The 26,885-nt window shown below is 48.4% G+C and overlaps 1 protein-coding gene across 2 annotated transcripts in view; it reads right to left on the bottom strand.

Annotated features, from left to right (window-relative positions):
• The window catches only part of SLC35F4 (solute carrier family 35 member F4), a gene marked incomplete at both ends in the record, with an annotated part of 144,851 nt that extends 118,378 nt beyond the window's left edge, over positions 1-26,473 (bottom strand). For both annotated transcript variants that reach the window (XM_080344834.1, XM_080344835.1), the window contains one exon: positions 26,371-26,473. In XM_080344834.1, coding sequence (XP_080200960.1) covers positions 26,371-26,473 — 103 coding nt within the window. The remainder of the gene's footprint in view (positions 1-26,370) is intronic.
• Positions 26,474-26,885: the final 412 nt, after the last annotated feature.

The raw sequence follows: 26,885 nt of genomic DNA, 5'->3' as shown, positions 1-26,885 counted from the left end.
CCATTAGTAGCCATCCGCAGAGGTGGCAAAGCAAAGAATACCTATGCTGAACAGGAGTTATTTGTAAGCAGTTACTTTGGGCTGAACCCAAGCTCACGAATGGCCACATTTCACATCTTGGAGGGGAAGGTGACAGCTTAATAAAGAAGTATTATTTTCAACTTGAGCAAACTCTGTGTATTTTCTATTTAAAAACTACCCCGACTGTCCAAAGGAGCTTGTGTGTCAGATGCTCAAAAATCTGTGTTATAAATAGACTCTATCAGCCTTCTGAAAAGCACCGAGACATAAGAATTGTCAAACACAGACAAAGCACCTAAATATTCAGTGATCTGATCCTGATCTCACTCACACACGCTATACACTGGTGTAATGCCGTATTTTTTAATGGAGAGAGGATTCATCTATACGCAAGATTAGTACTCCATATTTATTTCTATTTTTAATCCTTGTGATTAATAATTAACGTGACACGGTATGTTTAAGATAAGAACATATTGCTGCTCCAGAAAAACTAACGGAGTAGGCTTCCTCGCTTTGAGATAAAAGAAAATAACAAAGATACAATCTTCACAGAATCCCAGAATGTGAGGAGTTGGAAGGGCCCTGGAAAGCTAATCCAGTGCAATCCCCCCATGGAGCAGGAACACCCAGATGAGGTTACACAGGAAGGTGTCCAGGTGGGTTGGAATGTCTGCAGAGAAGGAGACTCCACAACCCCCCTGGGCAGCCTGGGCCAGGCTCTGACACCCTCACCAGGGACAAGTTTCTTCTCAAATTTAAGTGAAGCCTTTTGTGTTCCAGTTTGAACCCATTACCCCTTGTCCTATCATTGGTTGTCACCAAGAAGAGCCTGGCTCCGTCCTCCTGACACTCACCCTTTTGCTGATAGTGCACTCTATTCCCTCATCCAAGTCATTGATGAATATATTGAATAACATCGGCCCCAGCACTGCCCCTGAGGCACTGCACTGGATACAGGCCTCACCTGGACTCTGCCCCATTGACCACGACTCTCTGGCTTCTTCTCTTCAGCCAGTTCACAGTCACCTCACTACCACGTCCAGACCGCACTCCCTCAGTTCAGCTGTGAGGATGCTGTGGGACACTCTGTCAAATGCCGTACTCAAGTCAACGCAGACCACATCCACTGCTCTGCCATCATTCATCCATCTTGTTATGTCCTCATAAAAGTCAATGAGGTTGGTCAAGCACGACTTTCCCTTGGTGAACCCATGTTGACTGCCCCTAATGACCCTCTTATCCCTGATACACCTTGAGATGGCATCAAGGACAAGTCATTACATCAGTTTCCCAGGGATGGAGGTGAGGCTGACCGGTCTATAGTTACCCAGGTCTTCCTTCTTGCCCTTTTTGAAGACTGGAGTAACATTTGCTTTCCTTCAGAGCAGTCCTGTCTTCCTGCGATCACCAAATTAACAGTGCTGCTATCACTTTGAAACGATATATAACACTTAAGATTATTAGTCGGCTGTTTGCTTTTCCACAAAAAAACCTCAAATACACTCCACAAAGCAACAGACGAACATCTCCCAAGCGATGTGCTCTCCCAGTTTGATCCTTTCTAGTTTGCAAGTTCGGGTCTGCACAAATCACTGAAGAAGGCAAAAGAAAGCAAGTTACAAGCATAGCGCTGATAGATGAGTACCTGCAAATAAGTACAAGCCAAAATCAAAATTAACTCTATGCACCAGTAAGTACAAGTCTATTTGCAAGCAGATTCGAACAAGACAAAATACTGCAATGGGAAAACAAGACCTGACTCAAGGCAATATTGCCATTAATGTCAATAGTTTGCTTGGGTCAGGACTGCAGCTCTAGAACCCTGATTACAGCTGAATAACCAACCTACAAACGACTCTGCTGGTAAATCAGTGCCTCCCTCTAAATCATGTAAGAGAGAGCAAGATTTTGCCCATGGTTCGCTGCTTCTCCATTTCCCACAACACGGCAAATGCGCCGTTCCCGCCAGCTCCAGCCAACGGCAAAGCCAAAGGCTTTGTCACCAACATGCAAAGCTCAAGTTTTGGTTCTGAAAGTGACTGATGGCCTCACATTGGGAGGGGGTGACAGACAAGGGGCACTTCGTTCATGTCCTGTTTTCTTTCCTACAGCATCTCCAATGGGCTCTGCTGTATGAAGCTCCCATGCAACACAGAATTTGTGATCTGAAATGCTGGATTTAGAGCCCAGTTATTCACAACTATTTCTCTGGAGCCCCACAACCGCACCAGGCTCTCAGCTATAAAGACAGATTTCTAACTTTTAACATTATTTTTTTAAAACAAAAAGGTTGACAGTTTGATCAAAACATATCACATACACCACACATCGCTAAAGTCTCCAAAGACACAGAACAGTAGTTTGAAGACAGATGAGTTGTCAACCCACTTTGAGCTGTATGAGGATTTTCATGCTTAAACCAAGGTTAGGCCACCAGGAATACAACAAACACATCGCAGGGGACACACAGAGCACCAGGAAAAAAAACAAACAACAAACTTTAAAATATTAGTGAGAGTCACACTAGCAAGAAACACATTGGCGTTTACGAGCTCAAAAACTGATTTCCAGGAATTTTCAGAAACCAATATGGTCATAACCAACCCAGCCAGGGCTTGGGATGTGGCAGGTGATGAAGAGTTTGGCTTGTTGGGCCTTTCCCTTGGGTGCTGTAAGGAGATGTCGCCTCCCAGAGACCATTTCTGGACAGGAGATCCTCCTGCCCAAGGTGGGATACACCATATATGTTATGGTAGATCACAGAATCCCAGAATGTCAGGGATCGGAAGGGCCCTGGAAAGCTCATCCAGTGCAATCCCCCCATGGAGCAGGAACACCCAGATGAGGTTACACAGGAAGGTGTCCAGGCGGGTTGGAATGTCTGCACAGAAGGAGACTCCACAACCCCCCTGGGCAGCCTGGGCCAGGCTCTGACACCCTCACCAGGAACAAGTTTCTTCTCAAATTTAAGTGGAACCTCCTGTGCTGCAGAGGAAAGGAATGGTCAGAAGGTGACCATGACAAGTAATGGGTCTGAACCACAAGCCATGAGGAAACAAGAGCAAGCGAAGCACTGAAACTGACAGCCTGGAAGGTTGGGCGATATCCACCATTCACATTTTAAACATGGATTAGACATGTATCCATGAAGAACGCCATAGGTGACCCTGCTCATTAAGACCCTAGTTACTTCTCCAGACCTCTGACAGTTCTGCAATCCTCTTATGAGATGACCACTGCTCAACCTGCAGAACTCACCAAAAAATTACTTGAAAGTGGCCAAACTCCACACATTGTAAACAGACAAAACTTTCCCCGACTCTGGAATCTGGATCAACAATAAATACCAAAGGCCACGTCAGGTTCTGTCACTCTTCACCATGCAGCTTCATCTGAGGAACAAATCATTATTCAGCCTGGGTAACATCCCGCTGACGCACAATTTGGATGCCTGTCCATGATTTTGTAAATTTGAGGAATACCTTTGTGGTTTTACACTTGCATCCGATCTCCACAATTACTTGAAAATGTGCTGCTGTAATAGAATAATCAGAAGCAATTATGGAAGGTCAGAGAAAGAGCGGGCATAATAAATTCTGCTGGCTCCTTCTGATAGTTCGCGATGTGGCGTTTTATTAATGTGTCTGGGACACATCCCCCAGCGCTCCCTGGGGACAGCGCTGAAAAAGATAAACATAATGAGTTCCAAAAGTCAAATGGGGCAGTAAGAATAGGTGGCAGAAGGATTGGGGTATCCTATCAATGACTTGGAAAGCCAAAGCTCAGCCTTGCTTCAGGTGTGTCCCCAATTCATCCAGCTCCAAGCAGCTCAGCCCAAGCGTTGAAAAGCGGCTGGTTATAACATGAGCCGCTCCAGAACCTTATGTAGTGATGATCACAGGCGGTGCTGTGCTTTAACTTCACTCATCCAACAAGGTGTAAGGTCTGAGGGAACTGTCACCATGGCCAAAATCCCCAAAACTGTCCGAAGAGGGAAACTCAGAACTCTTCTACTCATCTCACATATCAGTGCCAGGCAAGTGCAAGTTCCAATTTATGGGCTGGTTGTCCTTCTCATCCGACCCACTCCAAGCACACAACACGTTATTTCCCCTGCTCCTTGCGCTCATACGCACGGATGGGGCAGACAGATGCCGTTGCATCTCCATCTCTTTCAGAGAGCAAAGAGCTAAGCTTCTGATATTTTGCCACACTTCACATTAAGGCCACATTTATAGAGCATATATAGAGTGTGAATAAGTTGCTAGTTACGCCAGTAAGCACCAAAATCAAAAGATCGTCACATAAGTTATAAAATCTACAGTCACCTAGCCATATGCTTCCAACAATGTGTTCCTATTTCTATCGTTATAATAAGACGAATCATCCTGACTGTCCTTCACCAAATCTTGCTCTGTTTAGAATGGGAGTAAAGAAACATTTCTCTCTTGGACATGCCCCACAAATGACTTCTGTTCTCAACACCCATCTCTGCCACACTACAACTGACAAGTTACATATGATCACAGTTAACCTACAACCTTTTCCTTCCAGCTAGTAACAAGGACACATTTACAAAATTCAATGAAGATACCAATAAATGCTGACACACTTGCTCCTTAACTTCTTCTTTCTGTATTCTACTCTCTCAGAGCAGTACTGAAATTACGAGTACATCCGCACAGTCTTTTACAGGTAGATATCAGCAAGTTGATGCAACTTGGAGCAACCTGAGCTCGTGAAGATGTCCCTGCTCATGGCAAGGGTTGGACTGGATGAGCTTTGAAGGTCCCTTTCAACCCAAACTATCCTATAATTCTAAGTTGTGGTCCCATTGAGAGCCCGCCACCCACAACAGGGTTTATCAGTGCTGCCACAATGCAGAGCTGCCATGGCACCGTGGTTTCTAACTGGGAGGTGCCCAACATCCACATGGCTCACAGCATGAGCAGAGTAAACCCGCCTCTACCCAAAGACTAAACGTACACAGGAAGAAGCTACAGCCAGTTCCTCTAGAGCCTCTGCATCTGCTAACGATGAAAACTCATTAATTGCCAGTGCTGTATGTACCTCTCCATCAATCACAGGACCCCTAGGACTCCACCACAAACTCTGCTCCAGTACCTGATCTTGGTATAGAATCATTGAATCATTTTGGTTGGAATGGACCCTCAAGACCATTGAGTCCAACCATAACCCACCCCTGGCACTGCCTCATGTCCTGAGAACCTCATCTGTCTGTCCAACCCTCCAGGGATGGTGACTCCAGCACTGCCCTGGGCAGCCTGTTCCAATGCCCCACAGCCCTTCCCGTGAAAAAATGTTTCCCAATATCCAACCTAAACCTCCCCTGGCGTAACTTGAGGCCATTTCCTCTCATCACTTGTTACTCAGGAGAACAGACCAACCCCCTCCATACTACAACCTCCTTTCAGGCAGTTGTAGAGAGCGAGAAGGTCTCCCCTCAGCTCCCATTCTCCAGGTAGAGGAAAATGAAGAAAGCTGAAGTGACTGAAAAATGCCTTGGGACTACTGTTTTTCTCAAGCTACCTGGATTTCTCTGCAGCCTCTGCCAAAGCAGAGGAAGTCAGCTCTAATTTGCTCTCCAGCTGCAACAGTCGCTTCCCAGTTCCCATCAGCAAGATCAGCAGGTAGCTCCAACTCAGCGCTCGTGGTCTGCAAGCGGCACAGTGCAACAACACTACGAGTAGAATCAGCGAATGTCCTGAGCTGGGAGGGACCCGCAAGGATCATTGAATCCAACTGCTGTGTAGGACAACCCCAAAATTCACACCGTGTATCTAAGAGCCTTGTCCAATCGCTTCTTGAAGACTGTCAGGCTCGGGGCCATGGCTGCCTGTCCTGGTTTTGTTAAAAAACAAGTTTCTCTTTTAGTGAATTTGCCTGTCAGCTAAAGCTTCATATCAGCTGCATTTTCCTGGAGAACCAGATACATGTTTTAGTAAACACAGCAATGGAATGCGAAGTTATTGATAAGCATGGATGGACATCTCGCCAGAGGGACAACGAGAAACTGGTGACCAAAAACTGACCAAATGAATATAACATCCCATTCACATGATACTTCATATAAAAGTGGGAGATCACGAGGATCTCGTCCCTTTTCCTTATGGCGACATTAGGAGAGGATCTTGTGAGTCGTCCCTGCGAACTGAGGCCAGTGACAGACTGAATCCAGCTCCGGTTGGCTGCAGAGTCCAGTCCAGGACTTCGGCTGCCGGCTCTGCAGTTGCTGAGACTTTCAAGATTGGTTTTTGTATATTTTGTATTATTTTCTCTATTCTTATTAGTAGCATTAGTAAAACATTGTTAATTTTTCCAACTCTCTTCTCTCTGTCCTTCTTTCCCTCTCGATCGCCTGTGCTGAGTGGGAACGGGGAGAGGGAGGGATAAAAGGGGGAGGAGGAGGGAAGAGGGAGGTTAACAATACATCTGCCAGGGTTTTATTGTCACCCCACAATCTAAATCCTCGCCACTGCCTCAACCCAACTCCATGCACGGAGCCCCCAGCTGCCCTTCTTCTGCAACTTATGCTTAAACAGCACGGAAGTCGGAGAACTAGATTAGCATCATTGAAGAAATTCAGCACTTCTCTCCTCCCATCTCTCATTAGGGCGCTCAGCCCCATTCTCCTGTAGTGCTCCCGCAGGTCAAGAGCCAACCCAGAGGACCTGGCACCCGGATGTTAAACGTGGTCTAACGGTCTCAGCCCTCAAGGAATATCTTCAACCCCGTAAGGTCAAACCAGGAGATAACTTCCTAAACCACCTTCTGTAGGTTTGCAAACATTATCTCATCATCAGCCACTTCTTTGTGCATATGCTTATGAAAGCAAGACTGAACTTCGTATTTTACCTCCCAAGCAGAGCAGAGTCCTCCCATCCAGCAGTGCCACATAAATGAGTTTCACACCAGCCTAATAGATTTTGTAGGTCAGTGCTTCTGGCAGATATTTCTCTAAAGACTGTGGCTTGAGTTCAAGGGAAAAAAAACCCAACCCTTCAACTAGATTTTCAAAGGCACAGTCCAGTAAAAGTTAATATGATTGGGGAAGAAACAGAAGGAGGGAAGAGCTCAATTGATTTGCTGTAAGCTGATCTGAAGGGGTTTCGAAAATTCAGAGCATGTGAGCACAAAATAAATAAAAAATATATTCTAGCAGCAAACAACTCAAAAATAAAAATAGCAGCAGTGGCTAAGAACAGTTCTTCAAAGGGATGTCAGGCCTTGCAATACTTCGCACAGCAGCAGCGACTAAAAAGGCTTCGTGTTGTCACTACATGGCGATATTAAAAATCAGCGTTCATTTCTTTAGGAAAAAAAAAATAACAAAACACATACGGTGGAATAATAGAATGCAACCATAGGAAGGTTGCTTTAAATCCTAGTTATAAAACCCTGGGGCGTTTTTCTTTGTTCAGCGTGGCCACCACAATATCAAACTCTCATTCTGAGCACAGGTCAGAAATGTCATAACTGGCAACGCAATGGATGGCACAGTATCACAGTATGTTTGGGACTGGAAGGGACCTCAAAAGATCATCCAGTGCAATCCCCCCATGGAGCAGGAACACCCAGATGAGGTTACACAGGAAGGTGTCCAGGCGGGTTGGAATGTCTACACAGAAGGAGACTCCACAACCCCCCTGGGCAGCCTGGGCCAGGCTCTGACACCCTCACCAGGAACAAGTTGCTTCTCATATTTAATTGGAACCTCTTGTGTTCCAGCTTGATCCCATTGCCCGTTATCTTACCATTGGTTGTCACCAGAAGAGCCTGGCTCCATCCTCCTGACACTCTGCCTTTCCATATTGATCCCCAGGAATGAGTCCCCCTTCAGTCTCCTCTTGTCCAGCTCCAGAGCCCCAGCTCCCTCAGCCTTTCCTCACACGAGAGATGCTCCACTCCCTCCAGCATCTTGGTGGCTGCGCTGGACTCTCTGCAGCAGTTCCCTGTCCTGCTGGAACTGAGGGGCCACAGCTGGACACAAGATTCCAGGTGTGGTCTCCCCAGGGCAGAGCAGAGGGGCAGGAGAACCTCTCTGACCTACTGACCACCCCCTTCTAACCCACCCCAGGTACCATTGGCTTCCTGGCCACAAGGGCCCAGTGCTGGCTCATGGTCACCCTGCTGTCCCCAGGACCCCCAGGTCCCTTTCCCCTACACTGCTCTCTAATATGTAATTTCCCAACCTATACTGGAACCTGGACACGGGTGGCAAAAACAATTTCTAGGAACTCAGTCTTTAAAATAAAGAAACAGAACTGGTGGCATTTCTGCATTGCCTTTTTTAAAGCTTAGAGTTAGACCGAGGATAACATTTGCTAACAGACAAACTTCGATGCCTTATAAGAGTCCTCTTGTGCAGCAACGTTTCCCTGGGTCCTGAGGAGCCGAGGTGTGTGACAAGACTGCAGAAGCTTTTGTCTCACTAACCTGCAGCAGAAATAGGGGGGGAAAACCTTACTTCTCCTTCACAGGGCACCATGACATATTTGTGAGCCTAATAACATCCTTGAGAAGTAGATAATATATTAAGTATGATCTCTACATTGCACCAGCAGAGAAATAGAAGGCCAACAGCCAGCCACCAGCATTCTGCAAGTACAAAATTAACCTTGGATTTATTATTTCAAATAAGAGGAGATGATCATCATGAATATTTTATAACATTTTCTGTAGCCTTAATAAAACAACTACGTTCTCTGCATTTTTTAAAACTACAAAGGTTTCACAACCACCATCTGCGATGCTCTACAGGCCTTTATCAATAGCTGGGGTTCTGGAAATTCATCTTTTAGTCACTGAATTTCAGACCAAAACCTGAAATCGTGCTGCATCATCTCAAACCCCAAACAAAGGCAGGTGGACCCTGTGAGATTCCTGGCTGTCCTGGTTTTGTTAAAAACAAGTTTCTCTTTTAGTGCATTTGCCTGTCAGCTAAAGCTTCATATCAGCTGCATTTTCCTGGAGAACCAGATACATGTTTTGGTGAACACAGCAATGGAATGCGAAGTTATTGATAAGCACGGATGGACATCTCGCCAGAGGGACAACGAGAAACAGGTGACCAAGGAACTGCCCAACTGTGTATAACATCCCATTCACGTGATACTTCATATAAAAGTGGGAGATCACGAGGATCTCATCCCTATTCCTTATGGTGACATTAGGAGAGGACCTTGCGAGTCGTCCCTGCGAACTGAGGCCAGTGACAGACTGAATCCAGCTCCGGTTGGCTGCAGAGTCCAGTCCAGGACTTCGGCTGCCGGCTCTGCAGTTGCTGAGACTTTCAAGATTGGTTTTGTATATTTTGTATTATTTTCTCTATTCTTATCAGTAGCATTAGTAAAACATTGTTAATTTTTCCAACTCTCTTCTCTCTGTCCTTCTTTCCCTCTCGATCCCCTGACCTGAGTGGGAAGGGGGAGAGGAAGGGCCGAAAGGGGGAGGAGGAGGGAAGAGGGAGGTTAACAATGCATCTGCCAGGGTTTTACTGTCACCCCGCAATCTAAACCCTCGACACTGTCACCCCAGCACAGCCTGGAGAAGTAGCCAAACAGTATGAAGCCAACATCTCCAGGCCAGTATCTATGTGCTGGAAGGAGTTATGAAATAAAAGATGCGTTGGCTTCACAAGATGCTTATTCACACCAAATAGGCCAACGTTTTGTTTCCTTTCCCCTCCTCTGTCTCCACGTATATGGGGGTAACTGGATCCAAGACTCCATGGGAGTTCCCCCCATCCACCATCTGAAGAGCCGTATCCAAAGACCCAACAGCAGAGACAAGCAATGCTACAACAACAAAGTGGACAAAACCACTTTCCTACAGAGTTGTGTCTTCTGGCCAGGTTCCTCAGTGTTTAAAAAGCAATTAGACAAATTAATGAAAAACATATCCATCAAAAGACGCTAAAATATACATATACCAAGAACTTTCCAAGGCACACACCAAAGGAGGATGGAAGTGCACCAGGAACTGGCATTATACTCTTGTTCACACAGCTCCTGTTGAGCACTGTCCAAAGCTGCATGTTAACTTGATGCATCATCTTTGATAAGACCCCCAAAATTTTATATCTTCAGGAGTGGAGGCAAATTCTACAGCTTTCTCAGTGCGGGAGAACCCAGAGGTCCCCCTTTTCTACCTGCTTTTATAAGGTCATCAGGGCTCCAAGCCTTTCACATTCCCTGACTCCTGGTAAATTTTGCTTGGATTTGGCCAGTAGATTCAAACGTTACAGGAGAAGGGAGTAGGGACAGAGATGTGATGTTCACATGAGCCTTGTTTCCTTAAGAAACCAGGTTAAAACAATAAACAGATGACGAGTTACAAGACATTCTGTAATCTGCTTTTAAAACACCCAGGAATGAGGTGCAAAGTCCTAACAGGGTATACAAGGATGTGTTTGACAAGGAGCAAGTGCTTACATTAGGCAAAACAAGTTCATCTTAAATACATTTATATTTATATATATATATATTCCATGACAAAAGAGAGACTCAGTAGCAACTCCAAAGAGCAGGAATTTGACAGAGTGTCCCACAGCATCCTCACAGCTGAACTGAGGGAGTGCGGTCTGGACAACCGGGTAGTGAGGTGACTGTGAACTGGCCAAAGGGAAGAAGCCAGAGAGTCGTGGTCAATGGGGCAGAGTCCAGTTGAGGCCTGTATCCAGTGCAGTGCCTCAGGGGGCAGTGCTGGGGCCGGTGTTATTCAATATATTCATCAATGACTTGGATGAGGGAATAGAGTGACTGTCAGCAAGTTTGCTGGTGACATCGAGCTGGGAGGAGTGGGTGACACTGGAAGCTGTGCTGCCATCAGAGACCTGGACAGGCTGGAGAGCTGGGCGGGGAGAAATGTAATGAAATAGAACAAGGGCAAGTGTAGAGTCTTGAATCTGGGCAGGAACAACCCCGGGTTCCAGTGTAAGTTGGGGAATGACCTATTAGAGAGCAGTGTAGGGGAAAGGGACCTGGGGGTCCTGGGGACAGCAGGGTGACCATGAGCCAGCACTGGGCCCTTGTGGCCAGGAAGCCAATGGGACCTGGGGTGGGTTAGAAGGGGGTGGTCAGTAGGTCAGAGAGGTTCTCCTGCCCCTCTGCTCTGCCCTGGGGAGACCACACCTGGAATCTTGTGTCCAGTTCTGGGCCCCTGAGTTCCAGCAGGACAGGGAACTGCTGGAGAGAGTCCAGCGCAGCCACCAAGATGCTGAAGGGAGTGGAGCATCTCCCGTGTGAGGAAAGGCTGAGGGAGCTGGGGCTCTGGAGCTGGACAAGAGGACACTGACGGGGGACTCATGCCTGGGGATCAATATGGAAAGGGGGAGTGTCAGGAGGATGGAGCCAGGCTCTTCTGGTGACAACCAGTGATAGGACAAGGGGCAATGGGTGCAAACTGGAACACAGGAGGTTCCACTTCAATTTGAGAAGAAACTTCTTCCCGGTGAGGGTGTCAGAGCCTGGCCCAGGCTGCCCAGGGGGTTGTGGAGTCTCCTTCTCTGCAGACATTCCAACCCGCCTGGACACCTTCCTGTGTAACCTCATCTGGGTGTTCCTGCTCCATGGGGGGATTGCACTGGATGAGCTTTCCAGGTCCCTTCAACCCCTGACATTCTGGGATTCTGTGTGGAATGTGCTTGCTCACAGACCCACCACAAGGCACAGGGCTATTCTTTCCTTTCTAAATCATCCCTTTTACTCTCTTCCAGCCCTTAACAGACTGCTCCAAAAATACCATAAATTATAGAGTATGAATGATGTCAAAGCCTGCTCTCAGAGGAAGGCTGGGAACAGCAATCATGTTCAGCTTGGGGATACACAGACACAGTTTTTGTTCGTAGCCTACAAAAAAAAAAGGCTCTGCACATCAAAGGCAACAAATATTATTTCCTTTCAGATCTTTCCTTTAACAAGCCCAGACTGATGCTACAGACACAGGGAGGTTCATAGGATGAAAAGGGAAAGCCTGGGCCAAGGAAAATGGCTTAAACCTCTGAAATACACAGCAAAAGCATCAATGCACCAGAACACCCAGTACCTACATATTCAGTTCTAACTGCACTTTGTTGTTCCAGCTGGCATCCAGAGAGACCTGCTTATGAAGCCCTGAATGTGACAGGAGATAATGACCATAACCCTCAAATTAAGACATATGAATCTTCTCATCATGTGCATAAAGGATATTTGGTAATTCAAGCTGTTCCAAACTACATTACCTGTCCACAGTCCCAAAGAAGGAAACAGAAAAATTTGGGCAATGTTAACAAAAGAAAGAAAGAAAAAGCAGAGAAAAGGATCAGAACCTTGATGCTGTTCTCCAGACCTACATTAATCAGAAAATCCTTGAAAAGGGGCTTAACTTTTGTCTACAACTAAACCAACAACACCCTCAGCTGTGAACACCCCACATCTCTGAGCAGCTCTGGAACTACAGTAAATCTGACCGAAGTCATTTGAGATTGGTCCCTTACTATTATTTGTGCAGCAAATCTGAGATCCCAGCTAAAACAAGAGACCAAACCCACCATCTTTTAATAATGTGCATGGTGATAGTGACAGATTTCTTCTACTTTCCATTCCCCTACATGGGGTAAATCTGAGAGCTGTAGGTCCTATTTTCTGCCTCCTTACAGTAGCAAAGTAAAAGTCTTATCACTGCAAAGTGCTACAGAACTTCATTACACTGTATAAATGTTTTACACCGACAATAATTAAGAGGTACATTTTCAAATAAGTGCCTCTAAAAGTTAAGCACACAAATCTGAGAGCACTGCAGCTAAGTCCCATGTACGTGCCCACCAGAGCGGTAATTGCAGGTGTCTGCCTTGGAAACTTTGGTTGCATCTGTGCAAAGTGTGAACCATAGAAATCACAGAATTGTTTTGGTTGGAAAAGATATTTACGATCATCGAGTCCAACTGTTAACCCACCACTGTCAAGTCCACCACTAAACCATGTCCATGAGAACCTCATCTATGTGTCTTTTAAACCCCTCCAGGGATGGTGACTCCAGCACTGCCCTGGGCAGCCTGTTCCAATGCCCCACAGCCCTTTGGGGAAGAAATTGTTCCCCACATCCAACCTCAACCTCCCCTGGCGCAACTTGAGGCCGTTTCCTCTGCTCCTGGCGCTTGTTCCTGGGGAGCAGAGCCCGACCCCCCTGGCTCCAAGCTCCTTTCAGGCAGTTCAGAGATCAGAAGGTCTCCCCTCAGCTCCTGTTCTCCAGCTGAACCTCCCAGGTCCCTCAGCCGCTCCATCACACTTGTGCTCCAGCCCCTCACCAGCTCCGTTCCCTTCTTAAAACTCACTCAGCACCTCAAGAGCTTTCCTGTAGCAAGTTCTCTAGAGTCTTCCCACATACTGAGGGTACTGGATCCTTTTTTTTGGAGGAGACTGAGGGGTGATCTCATTCATGGTGATCAATCTAGAAAGGGTGAGTGTCAGGAGGATGTAGCCAGGCTCTTCTCGGTGACAACCAGTGATAGGACAAGGGGTAATAGGTTCCACTTAAGGTTCCACTTATAGGTTCCACAAGAGATTCCACTTAAATTTGAGAAGAAACTTCTTCTCAGTGAGGGTGTCAGAGCCTGGCCCAGGCTGCCCAGGGGGTTGTGGAGTCTCCTTCTCTGCAGACATTCCAACCTGCCTGGACACCTTCCTGTGTAACCTCATCTGGGTGTTCCTGCTCCATGGGGGGATTGCACTGGATGAGCTTTCCAGGTCCCTTCCGGTCCCTCACATTCTGTGATCCTGTGATACAGACATCTTTTCTTCTAGCTGACTTCTCTAAGCCCACAGTCGAGGATTCCTGTCTTCACAAGATGCTCAGAACAGTTTCTCTGACTTTACTTCAAAGCAGAAGTGCACAAACCCACTGTCCAGACACTGGTTAGAAATAGACCTGCCCTCATTTGATCTAATTAACCTCCTTTCCAACAGCGAACAGGTGGAAACAAACAGGACGCATCACAAAACCCAGCTAAGGAGCCTCTTCCATGCTACATAAAAGTACAACCTCAACCTTTAAGTCAACCCTCTGCACAGCCAGCGGGGCACTGGAGACCAGATGGCCTTCAGAAGGCACACTCCTGGACCCATGCCCCTGTGGAGACACCGGGTCCGACAGCAGTTGTGCAGGTGAACCATAGAAATCACAGAATTGTTTTGGTTGGAAAAGACCTTTAAGATCATTGAGTCCAACTGTTAACCCAACACGCTTGAGTCTACCACTAAACCATGTCCCTAAGAACAGCAGTTGTGCAGGTAACCGCACGCTGAAGTCAGTGCAATGCCCCTCCGACTGCCGAGCTTTGTGGCGCACAACCACGGATAAATCAACCCCAACGGTTCCCCAAGAAGAGTGACACAAGTCCGGCCTCATACTGGATGAATCACCTCGGCAAGACACATATGGCTCGACACATCAACAGCTCAACTAAGTTTTTCGGCTGAAAAAATGTCTTTTGTTCCTTCCTGAGGGTTGTTGAGCATTGGAACAGGCTGCCCAGGAAAGTGGTGGAGTCACCATCCATGGAGGTGTTTGAAAGACACGCAGATGATGTTCTTGGGGACATGGTTTAGTGGCGGACTTGGCAGTGTCAGGCTAATGGTTGGACTCAATGATCTTAAAGGTCTTTTCCAACCAAAATGATTCTGTGATTCCTCCAAGGCTTTTTTTTTAATGCATGTGAGAAGTGCCACTTCTTCAGTGAATTCCAGACACTTCACCAGTCTGAATTGTTTTTTCTCAGAAAAAATGTCCTCAAAATATTTAAAGTTTTCTTCTTATCTAATCCCTCGCTGTTTTTTCCCCACTCCATCCCACCCTGGAAAGACACAAGAACTGATAGGAAAAACAAGGAAACTTCATCAGACGTGTTCTTCTTTCCCATCTTCCTGGCCAACGCTAAGTTCAATAATTTACCACAAGTTCTTTGTGTTCGCAGCCTCACTGAGTATTGACAACTGAGTCAATGCCTTCCTACGTGTAGAAACAACCCTTCTCAGGTAGAAGACCAAATCGTGGTACAGAAACACCACAAAGAGTTCACTTTCCTACCATCCACGCTGTCAGCATTGAAAAACTTCCTCTGGTGGAGCCCTGAGAAGCATCACACTTGCACACAAGCTGCTACAAATTCCAGCCCCTGTAACATATCACACAACAGGTTATTTCTGGCACTACAGAGAAAAACCCCAATCTGCACCCATGCAACTCCAAGGCTGCAAATTCCACATTTCTTGCCTAAGAAAAGGGTTTAAAGCCCCGGGATTTAGACATATGAAAGAAAAGGGTCATAACGACTACACTATAAACTGCGCTGTAACAGCTATGCCGTATTACTTTAAGATAATGAATATAAATCACTCTGTGCAAACTAATGCAATCGCTTTCCTGTCTTGGACAGAGAACATGTGTTCTGGCCCTGATTCACGCTTATCTTACACAGGCACAGCAATGTTGTCCTTAAACACTCAGGTATACGATGCCCATTAGCTGGAATGGACCCGGACGGTTGTGTTCCTATGAATCATATGAAACAAAAAAGAAAACAAAAATCAGTCCCCAACAGGACACTATTTTTGAGTGAAGTGTACAGCATCTTCAGCTATCCCATCAATAATAGAGGTGTATGCTAGTCCTCGTCAAAAATGTCCCCCAGAAGACTCATCCTCTGCTGGAATGGAGATGGTTGTATTGCTTCAGCAGGCAATTGCTCAAGCAATACTGCTTCAGTGCCATCAACAGCCACTTCCCAGTCATAACCCAAGCACAAAATGCCCGAAATGCGAAGAAATTACATGGGAAGAGCCACCAGTTTGGCTTCGAGCTACAATTTCTTTCTCACATTGGATGGAGAGATCACCACCAGGTCTACCATAGAATCACAGAATCATTTCAGCTGGAAGAGAACCTCAGGATCATCGAGTCCAACCATCACCTCATCTAACTCCAGCACTAAACCATGACCCTAAGAACCTCATCTAAACATCTAGTAATGGATTTGGTAGAACTGTTTTGGTGGACTCATACTGATCCATGAACCACCATGCTGGTGCTTCCCTCTCCTTTACGCTCCAAAAAAATGTAATTGGAAATGTAAATGAGACTCAAAACACGCATGGAAGCTCCTCTTGCACCAGCCAAAATAGCACTGAGACAAGAAAGAGCTTTGAGATCATCAGAAATGGCAGAAAACAAACACCTTCCACCCCAGACCCAAATCCTGCTCCCATGCATTAGCTCATAAGGAAATCAAAACAAGAAAAAAAAAAAAATCACACACAGAATCACAGAATGGAGTGGGTTGGAAAAGCCCTCAGAGATCATCCAGTCCAAACGTTGGTCCAACTCCAGTCCATTGACCAGATCATGGCACTAAGTGCCATGTCCAATCTCAGTTTCAAAACCTCGAGGGCCAGTGAGTCCAGCACCTCCCTGGGCAGCCATTCCAATGCCTGACCACTCTCTCTGCACAGAATTGCTTTCTCATCTCCAGCCTCAATTTCCCCTGGCAGAGTTGAAGCCCATGGCCCCTTGTCCTATTGCTGATGCCTGGGAGAAGAGCCCAATCCCCACCTGGCTAGAACTGCCCTTCAGGTAGTTCTAGAGAGTGCTGAGCTCAGCTCTAAGCCTCCTCTTCTCCAGACTAAACAAGCCCAGCTCCCTCAGCCTCTCCCCATAGGGCTTGTGTTCCAGTCCCTTCCCCAGTCTTGTTGCTCTTCTCTGGACCCGCTCCAGCACTTCAATCTCTTTCCTGAGCTGAGGGCCCAGAACTGAACACAACACTCCAGGTGTGGCCTCCCCAATGCAGAGCACAGGGGAAGGATCACTGCCCTTGTCCTGCTGACCACGCTGGTTTGGATACAGGACAGGATCCCATTGGCCTTCTTGGCCACCTGGGCACACTGTTGGCTCATGTTGAGCTTCCTGTCCATTAGTCCCCCCAGGTCCCTTTCTGCCTGACTGCTCTCCAGCCACTCTGTGCCCAGCCTGTAGCTGCAGGGGGCTGTTGTGGCCAAAGTGCAGGACCCGCCACTTGGCCTTGTTGAACTTCATCCCATTGGAATCAGCCCATTTTTCCAGTCCATCCAGATCCCTCTGCAGAGCGCTCCTGCCTTCCAGCAGGTTGACACTCCCTCCCAACTTGGTGTCATCAGCAAATTTGCTGATGATGGTCTCAATCCCCTCATCTAAATCATCAATAAAGATGTTAAACAGGTGTCCCTGGGGAACACCACTAGCGACCGGCCACCAGCTGGATGCAGCCCCATTCACCAGCACTCTCTGGGCCCGGCCCTCCAGCCAGTTCTAACCCAGGAGAGAGCCCTTCCTCACCCCTAAAAGAGGACAACAAGAACACCCTTCCCACCCCCTCACTTTGCTACCCCAACCCAGGGAACGCAGGAAATGCAAGTCCATTTTATCGACAGCATTTGCAAGCAAAGTCAGGAGGAATCATTCTGGTTGTGAAGGAATATCAGAAAGGTGCCTGCGGCGAGATTGGCCATTTTGCAGAGGACCAGCCCAAATTCGCAGGGCCACCAGGGAGCCCCACTTCACCTTACCACAAGGATTTTCATTCTCACTAAGTAGAGCCGGCCCACTTACTTTTGGTGAATAATTCAACCACTCCGTTAAACAGTTCGCTTTATTCCTCCCCACCCTATTTGCACATTTGCCACAAAGAGACAGCGACTATTTTCTTTTCCGCGGGCATTTTCATTATTCATTATTGCGATCATCCAGCAGGAGGTTTGTGTGAAAAAATCCAGCAAGCCGCAAATCCATTTTCATGGGTCAATTCTCATGCACGTAGCTGAGCAAAAGCCCATCAGTTTCCAAATGTGCAGAAGAAATAACTGCTAATTTTTAAAGCTACTAATAAAAAAGGAATGCAAGCTTTGGAAGGATAAAGGCTTGCTCAGAACCATCTGTCATTTCGTAATATTATTTTACCACATTTAACCAAGACCAGCAGGGCCTGCTGTGGCAGGACAAGGGGTGATGGTTTCAAACTAAAGGAGGGAGATTCAGGCTGGACATGAGGAAGAAATTGTTGGCCCTGAGGGTGGTGAGAGCCTGGCCCAGGTTGGCCAGAGAGGTGGTGGCTGAACCATCCCTGGAGACATCCCAGGCCAGGCTGGACGGGGCTCTGAGCAACCTGAGCTGCTGAAGATGTCCCTGCTCGTGGCAGGGGTGGCAATGGATGGGCTTGGAAGGTCCTTTCCAACCCAAACTACTCTATGATTCTACACACCTGCCTGTCTGAGAGGATGGAGAAGACAACGTGAGGGAAAGAGTGCTGGAAGGACAGTCAAAATGAGGGATCTCTCTTCTCCGCACCTCTAGCAAACTGAGCACCAGGCCAAGTTCAGCACAAGATTTGCTGTGTAGTCACCAGTGGAGGAAAAGATGGGTCCATCAGGGCAACAAAGATGCTGAAGAGAGTGAAGCATCTCCCGTGTGAGGAAAGGCTGAGGGAGCTGGGGCTCTGGAGCTGGACAAGAGGAGACTGAGGGGGGACTCATTCATGGGGATCAATATGGAAAGGGGGAGTGTCAGGAGGATGGAGCCAGGCTCTTCTGGGTGACAACCAGTGATAGGACAAGGGGCAATGGGCTCAAACTGGAACACAAGAGGTTCCACTTAAATGTGAGAAGAAACTTCTTCCCGGTGAGGGTGGCAGAGCCTGGCCCAGGCTGCCCAGGGGGGCTGTGGAGTCTCCTTCTCTGCAGACATTCCAACCCGCCTGGACGCCTTCCTGTGTAACCTCATCTGGGTGTTCCTGCTCCATGGGGGGATTGCACTGGATGAGCTTTCCAGGGCCCTTCCGATCCCTGCCATTCTGGGATTCTGTGATCAGACATCATGGCTTGTTCTGCACAATCTCTGACAAATTAACATCCACACACACCCCTTACTGTCTCAATTTCCCCTGCCAAATACGAGTAATTTTTCTCAAAATTGTGGCAAACTGTTTTACGAGATATCTTTAAAGCTTGGGAAATAATTCTTATTTAGATACATAAGGCTGGGAAAGACTTTCTGGCCATTAATTTCAGCCTTCTGCTAATTTCCAGCCTTAATTTATTCATGGCCTGCTCATACCCATTTGTCTGTGTGCCAACATGCTGCTTCAGTTTAAATAATTCTCCTTTCCTACATTCCCTGTTCGTCCTCCCAAGATGTTTCTAGTGCAGGAGCCATGTTCCCATCTTGGCCAGCCTAAGCAAGCCAAGCTTTGTCATGCAAGGATACGCTCCCCATCACCCTGGTCCCCATTGCTGATTTAAATCCACCCATGTGCCCATACGCCATGGTGTACCCAGGTACCATAATTTCGTGGCTCATCTCTCCCGGGTTTGATCCAAAGAGACCAAATCAATCCCTGACAAGGCCAAGGGCTGAACCAGTTCCCTCTAATGAGACCCCTTGTCCCCCAAAATTGTTCGAGTCCCTAGATGAAGGGCACTTCCAGCCGCCCCAATGTCCCTCCCAGTGCAAACAAACCTGCGCAAAGCCTGGCCCTACTTCAAACAACATGCACCCCATCCTCCCAAAATTAATGGGCAAATGAGTTTTTATATAATATTTATAATTTTTTTTTTCTGAAAGAAATTACTTCATAAGTTATTGCTACCAGTGCTGACACAATATAAAGCCATAGATTTATTTGGGGGGTTTTTCTACCTGAACAGAGAGACAAGCCTGCAAGGGGAAGCAACTACAACAGGACTGCATCCCACACCAAGACATCCGCTTGTGCCTCCAGAGCTTGTGGGGGAAAAAAGAAGACTCTTAAGGCTACGGATTGCAATCCAGCCCGCACGGCAGCACATCTTCCACAGAAAAACCACCAGAAAGGGAAATCACTGCCCAGCCATAAGGAAGAGCTTTGAAATAAAGCTTATCTGGAGCCCTTGCAACCCAAATGCTGTTGGATGGCACAGGGTGGCTGCACGGTTGGTACAGGCTGAAGCAGCCCTGAGACTTCAGCTCAGAGAGCGATGCAGACACCACTGCCCTGACCCCCTCAAACACAGCTCGGTGAAACCAGCCTCACACACCAAAAATATCAAAGCCCCTTCCCCTCGAGTGCTCCTTTCCCAGCCTCTCCTGTCGATGTCGAGCGTGCTCTGCATGGAGAAACCGGGGGTTTTGCGAACTGCTGGAGAAGCAGCCGGGTGCTCCAGTAATCAGAGCGAGACTTGGTTCCCGAGGCTGGAAGCGACAAGCACCGGGAGCAGGGTGCTCAGCACGCACGGTGATGATCCGGGCTCACCATGTGATCCATGCTGCAGCAGAGCTGCTGGCACAGCTGCTCTAATAGCCAGGAAAATATTCCCTCCCATGTTCCCGAGTTAGGTTTCCGCTCCACAGCCTTCGACTCTGCAAGGGAGCTGAACTGCCAACCCACTGATGCTGGCTCAGCGCGCCTGTAATCCCAGTCTTATTAAGCAAAGCAATTAAGCATGGACTTAACTTTAAACACATTGTCAAAGCCCAGTGGCTTAGTGCAAGTTCAGGCTTAAGCAGATGCTTAAGTCCATTGCTGACTTGAGGCTTAAGCTGCCAATTGAAACCACGAGACCTTGCTTGAGCTGTTCCAGTGAAATAAGAAAACACAAAGCTTACTCTTCTCAGCAACTGTGCTGAAGTTAAGGACAGGTTTAGCGTTTTGTTCCCAGGCGCCAAGCACCACCAAGGACACACGCATTGCTGGAAGGGTTCCCTGCAGACACATCTGACCACGCTGCTGCACCACAGGGGTGGTCACCCACCATCACAGCGTGTCCCCAGGGACACGGCCGACATCCCCACTGCTGCACCACAGGGGTGGTCACCCACCATCACAGCGTGTCCCCAGGGACACGGCCGACATCCCCACTGCTGCACCACAGGGGTGGTCACCCACCATCACAGCGTGTCCCCAGGGACACGGCCAATGTCCCCACTGCTGCACCACAGGGGTGGTCACCCACCATCACAACGTGTCCGCAGGGACACGGCCAACGTCCCCACTGCTGCACCACAGGGGTGGTCACCTACCATCACAACGTGTCCCCAGGGACACGGCCGACATCTCCACTGCTGCACCACAGGGGTGGTCACCCACCATCACAGCGTATCCCCAGGGACACGGCCGACGTCCCCACTGCTGCACCACAGAGGTGGTCACCCACCATCACAACGTGTCCGCAGGGACACGGCCGATGTCCCCACTGCTGCACAGACACCAAGCTCTGCTTGCAGGGGCTTGCACAGGTTTCAGAGCAGACCTGAAGGAGAGGAGATGGGGAGCCTGAAGCAGCACAGGACAACGTATAAATGCTTAAATGTCTAGCAAATGCCTGCTGAAGGGTGGCATTCTGAAGCAGTGGGAACCAAACCCTCCCGAGCTGAAGGAGAGATGCCAGAAGGTCAGAGATAAGCTTTACATATTAAGAGAAGCAATATGATGAAAAAGGAAAGGTGATGGCCCCCGTGAAGAGCCAGGAGAACAAGCGCAGCCACTGCATTTTCAGCAGGGTTGTGGTGTTCTTGTGTTGCTTGTGCTGCTTGTTCTTTTTCTTGTTTTCTGAGAAAACAGCGGTACGGAAACACACATCTGCGATGCTGAGAGCCAGGACAAGACATAAAACTGCGTGGATGGTGGAAAGGGCTCCAGCAAAAAGTCATTACACAGGCAGGGGCTGCTTGACTTGGAGGTGGACTTGGTGAAGCTGATGAAGATGAGAGATGAGAAGCTTCGTTTTAATTCGGTGCAAGGCACAGAAAAGGTGTTAGGACAGACTTGAAGGAGAAGAACTTTGCAGTGTGGAAGTAAAGAAGCTTTCAGTGCTGAGATGAAAGGCAGATGGGGTGGCAGTTGGAAAGAGTCAAAAAAGAAAGCAGAAAAAAAAGGAGGAAAAAAATAAATAAACAACACACGTACCCTTAAGGCTGGAGACACTAAACACGATTGTATTACCAGCAAAAAGTTAGAGAAGGATGACAAGCTATGGCAAAGATCAGGAGGGGAAACAACGTTTCCCACTGTTTGTGTAGATGGAAAAGCTGAATCAGACCAAATGAAAATGCACATGTTGAAACGTGAAGTCAAGGGGTCAGGGACACGGGAGCACCACCGGCAGCCTCTGTTCTACACCAGCACCGTGCCCTGGGAAATTATGGAGTAACATTGAAGAAATGCACTGGAAAAGAGACACAACCCCTCTCCCCTCCCACAGAAGCCACAGACCTCATACCTACCCTGTACATTTTTAATGCAGGAACTGAAGGATCAAGTCGTGCATCCAAAGGCACAGGCTGACTGGGAGCAGGAAGAGCCCTTTTCACCTCCAAAACAGGTAGAGTGGGGAAAAAATCCACATCATATCTTGCTCCAATTCCTGTGACTAATATAGGGTTGTTTTTTTTTTGCTATAAGACATGCTTCTGCTTAATCAAATGACTTAGAGAGAAATAAACAAGGCATTTTCCTTCTCTAACAGCTGGTTTTTAAGGATAAATAAAATTATAAAAGTGCCTGACTTAAAATTAGCAAAAGAATAATCACACGCACGCTCCCAAGTCTGAAGTAGGTTAGTGCACACAAATATAGAGGATGAAGCAAAAGTCTCTAGAAAATACTGCAGTTCTTTGTAATAACAATCCTTGAACATGACAGAACTCTGACATAACATTGCATGGTGATCTGTGGCCAGTCCTCAGATCTGTCCTCAGCCTTCTCACAAGGAAACCCAGACGTGACCTCCCGCTAAACCACGGAATAAATGCCAATCCACTCAGGGCATGTAATTTACCGGGACAATTCACAGAGCCTTGGGCTTTTTTTTGACAAATTCCAGGACCCCTTGAGCGTGAGTAGAAGAGCAGCCACCCACCCCCTGCCCTCACCTGTCCTCATCATGAGAAATGTCCCTGGCCCAAGTTGGCTGAGCAAACCCAAGGGATCACAGACTCCCAGAATGTCAGGGGTTGGAAGGGCCCTGGAAAGCTCATCCAGTGCAATCCCCCCATGGAGCAGGAACACCCAGATGAGGTTACACAGGAAGGTGTCCAGGCGGGTTGGAATGTCTGCAGAGAAGGAGACTCTTTGTTGCCCTGCGCTGGACTCTCTCCAGCAGTTCCCTGTCCTGCTGGAACTCAGGGGCCACAACTGGACACAAGATTCCAGGTGCGGTCTCCCCAGGGCAGAGCAGAGGGGCAGGAGAACCTCTCTGACCTACTGACCACCCCCTTCTAACCCACCCCAGGTACCATTGGCTTCCTGGCCACAAGGGCCCAGTGCTGGCTCATGGTCACTCTGCTGTCCCCAGGACTCCCAGGTCCCTTTCCCCTACACTGCTCTCCAACAGGTCATTCCCCAATTTACACTGGAACCTGGGGTTGTTCCTACCCAGATACAAGACTCTACAGTTTCCCTTGTTATATTTCATTAAATTTTTCCCCACCCAGCTCTCCATCCTGTCCAGGTCTCTGATGGCAGCACAGCTTCCAGTGTCACCACTCCTCCCAGCTCGGTGTCACCAGCAAACTTGCTGACAGTCACTCTATACTCAAGAAGCAGACAATACAAAGCCATTTTGGGGACAACAGCTCATCCTCAGCTGCCTTCTTCCCCAGGCACCGTTCAGGAGCAAGGTGACAGCATCAGAGATGACTGCACATGCTACATGACATGACAACCGCTCCTCTGCCACTGGCGAGGGTAGGGACACAACCCACCTGAAAGTTTGGGCACATTGCATGTCCCCAACAAAAGCCACAGGCACCATTTAGCTGCACTAAAACCACTTTGGATAGCGGCGACAAAATCACGCCCTCTTAAAAATACACCGAGATATCAGGTACATGAATACTCAGTTGTACGAACTTTCCAACTTAAGCCCTTACAGTTTGACAGTGCTGGGGCTGTATTGAGCAATTAGCTGAGAGAAGAACTGTCAGGAGCACTCTGAAGGGCCACATGAAGGCAACACTTGAGTCTAGAATGGAGTAAACTGTCCAAGCCAGGACCTCCAAGAGGGACTTTCATTGCACCAGTGCCAAGAGGCTGTATATGTTCAAGATGCCTGAATGGTGCCTGTTTATTCCTCGGTAGAGGCAGAACATCTTTGTGAAAATCCTGACACACTGGGATAACTCTGGGTTACACACTCAGTGTTCCTCTTCAAGCATGAGGGACACAAATTTTGCTTCTCTTCTTCAATCAGCAAAACCTAAGATTGGTTATAAACCCAAAACACACAGCCACGAGGACACAGTAGTCATTCACCAACTGAAAGCACTCCAACAATTCTGATGATGGTTCTAAAATTTCTGAGACGGCTTTAAAAAGCATTCATAACTTGCAAGGGGTACATGCTTTTCATATAACTGAGGGCATTGAAGTATTGGGATAACTCTGGGTTGCACATTCAGTTTTCCTCTTCAAGCACGATGACCACAAAATCAGCAAAACCTGAGGTACCAATTGCTTTTGTTTTCCCTCAGCACCCGTTCTTCAAAGGTGCAAAACACCAGGAGATTTGCAACAGAATCCCAAGAGTCAGCACTTCTGAAAGCCTTGGCCTCTCCTGTCACGCTCTAATTTGAAGCAGATGGAACTTGTAGCATCTGCAGAACCTGGTCCTGGACTAGGAAAGCTTTGCTTTGCCCGGGCAGTCCCCTCCTGGCCTCCCTGTGCAGAGCCCCTCGCATTGCCAGCGCTGAGCTCAGGTTTGCGTTTGGATAGAGAGCGGGGGCATTGCTGCAGACTGAAAGAATTGCATTCTGCCACCAAAGCAAACTCACGACAAAGTGTTAAGCCAGCACCCTCATCCGCCTGGGTAAATCACACTGTAGAGATCCTCCAGAGCCACCGCGGAATTCGGAACACGGGTCCCACCTGGCTCAGACTTAAATAGTCCCTGGATGTGGTGCAGACATTCCTCCCGATTGCTCTGAGCTTCACCTCAGCTCCTCCGACTACAGACAAAGCAACTGACCCCACCAAGTGACCCTAACACCTGCCATGCTGCAGATAATAATAACAGCTGAATAATAGTAATAATAAACAACCTCTGGGCTTGACTGCTTTCTCAGATTACCCTTACACAAAGGAATGATTTTAACAGGTTCAATGCATGCCTTTCTTCCCTCTGTCATAAAAGACCCACAAACGTGTATGTCTGCTACGAGCAGTTAATTAATTGTGCTTTTGTTTATTACTGTATTAGAGATGGAGGGCACTGCACTGCCTGTCCTGCCAATCAGTTCACCCCTTTGATTTCAAGGGGAGTTTAAACACACAGCAGAAATCCTGCTCGTTTAGTGCTCATCTCATGTAAGGACGTAGAGGGTTTTCTGTTTATTTGGGGGTTTTCTGGTTTGGTTTTTTTTCCTTTTCATTCCCACCCACCTTTGCCTCCATCCTCCTTTTGTTTTTTAACCTGCGGCACGTCGCAGCTTTTGCAAACTCCAAAGTAACTATTAGACAATAAAACCCTGATGCATCTATTTCCTCAGCGGCAAAAAGAAAAATATGAATAATTTCTTTCATTAGCGTAACTTCCCCTTTCAAATAGCTCTACAGAGCACTGGGACACCCACAACCTCAGAGAAACCCACTAAGGTCCTCCCAGCTGCCAGAAACCCGCTGCTCCTAATTAAAAACTTCAAATAAAAATAGCGAATTTCTGCAAGGACCAACCGCTTCAATTTCAGCTGCTTCTTTTAAGGAAAAGCAAAGAAAAGCACCACCACTAAGCCCCTAAAACACAAGTGTCTCGTATTAAAACAGCGCAAAGGAAAACCCCTCGGTAAAACTCCCCACTTTTCTGGAAAAATCTAATTAGTTTTGCGAGGAAGATGAATAATCCAGGAGCTGAAGCGGCCGCCCCGGGGTGGGGGGACCCACCGGGACCCAAACTTTTCGCGGAGCAGCGGGCGAGCAAAACCCCCCGCGGAGGTGGGAGGGGGAGAGGATGGAAATAATGACAATAATAATGATAATAATAATAATAAAATATGGAAATGCCAGTGAAAGGTCCCCGCACCGCTCCTGAGCGCTGGCTGCAGGATGGAGCCGCGGGCGCCGAAGTTCCGCGGCCAAACGCCGCCGCTCCCCCCGGGCCGCGGCGCCAAGGGCTCGCCCGGCCCCCCCCGGTCTCCCCGGGGCACGGAGCTGCTCTCAGCCCCCCACACGCACCCCCCGAGGGATGAGGAGGACATTTGGGGGGGGCTACAGGCACCCTCAGGCTTCTGCCGCCACCTCCCCACCTCACAACCCCCCCACCAAGGACGCGGAGAGGCGGGAGGGCGCCTTACTTTTCTGGCTGGAGTAGCCCGGGTAATATCCATAGTAGCCCGTGATCCGCAAGATCCTGTCCTCGATGGTGGCCACGCCGTTGGGTGCTGCTTTCCCATCCATAAGAGGGCGGGAGCCGCTGGCGGGGCGGCCGCCGGGACGCCGAGCCGAGCGGAGCCGGGCTGGCAGCACAGCGGGAGGCGGAGGAGGACGAGAGGAGGAGAGGAGGAGGAGGGGGGCGGCGCGGGCACGGCCGCCGCAGCCCGCGGTGCCGCCGGGGCGCTCGCTCTGACTCCGCCGCCTGGTGCAGCACGCGCTCCGCAGCGCGGCAGCGGCCCCGGCCCGGCCCGGCCTCTCCCCCCGCCCAGCCCCGCGGGGGAGGGGACGGGGGAGGGAGGGGGGCGGTAGTTCACAGGAGCACAGGATGTCAGGGGTTGAAGGGACCGGGAAAGCTCGTCCGGTGCAATCCCCCCATGGAGCAGGAACACCCAGATGAGGTTACACAGGAAGGTGTCCAGGCGGGTTGGAATGTCTG

This window comes from Nesoenas mayeri (genome assembly GCF_963082525.1).
Source record: "Nesoenas mayeri genome assembly, chromosome: 5".
NCBI lineage: Eukaryota > Metazoa > Chordata > Aves > Columbiformes > Columbidae > Nesoenas > Nesoenas mayeri.
Note: the sequence above shows the minus strand (reverse complement) of the source record. Positions and strands in the feature narration are given on the sequence as shown.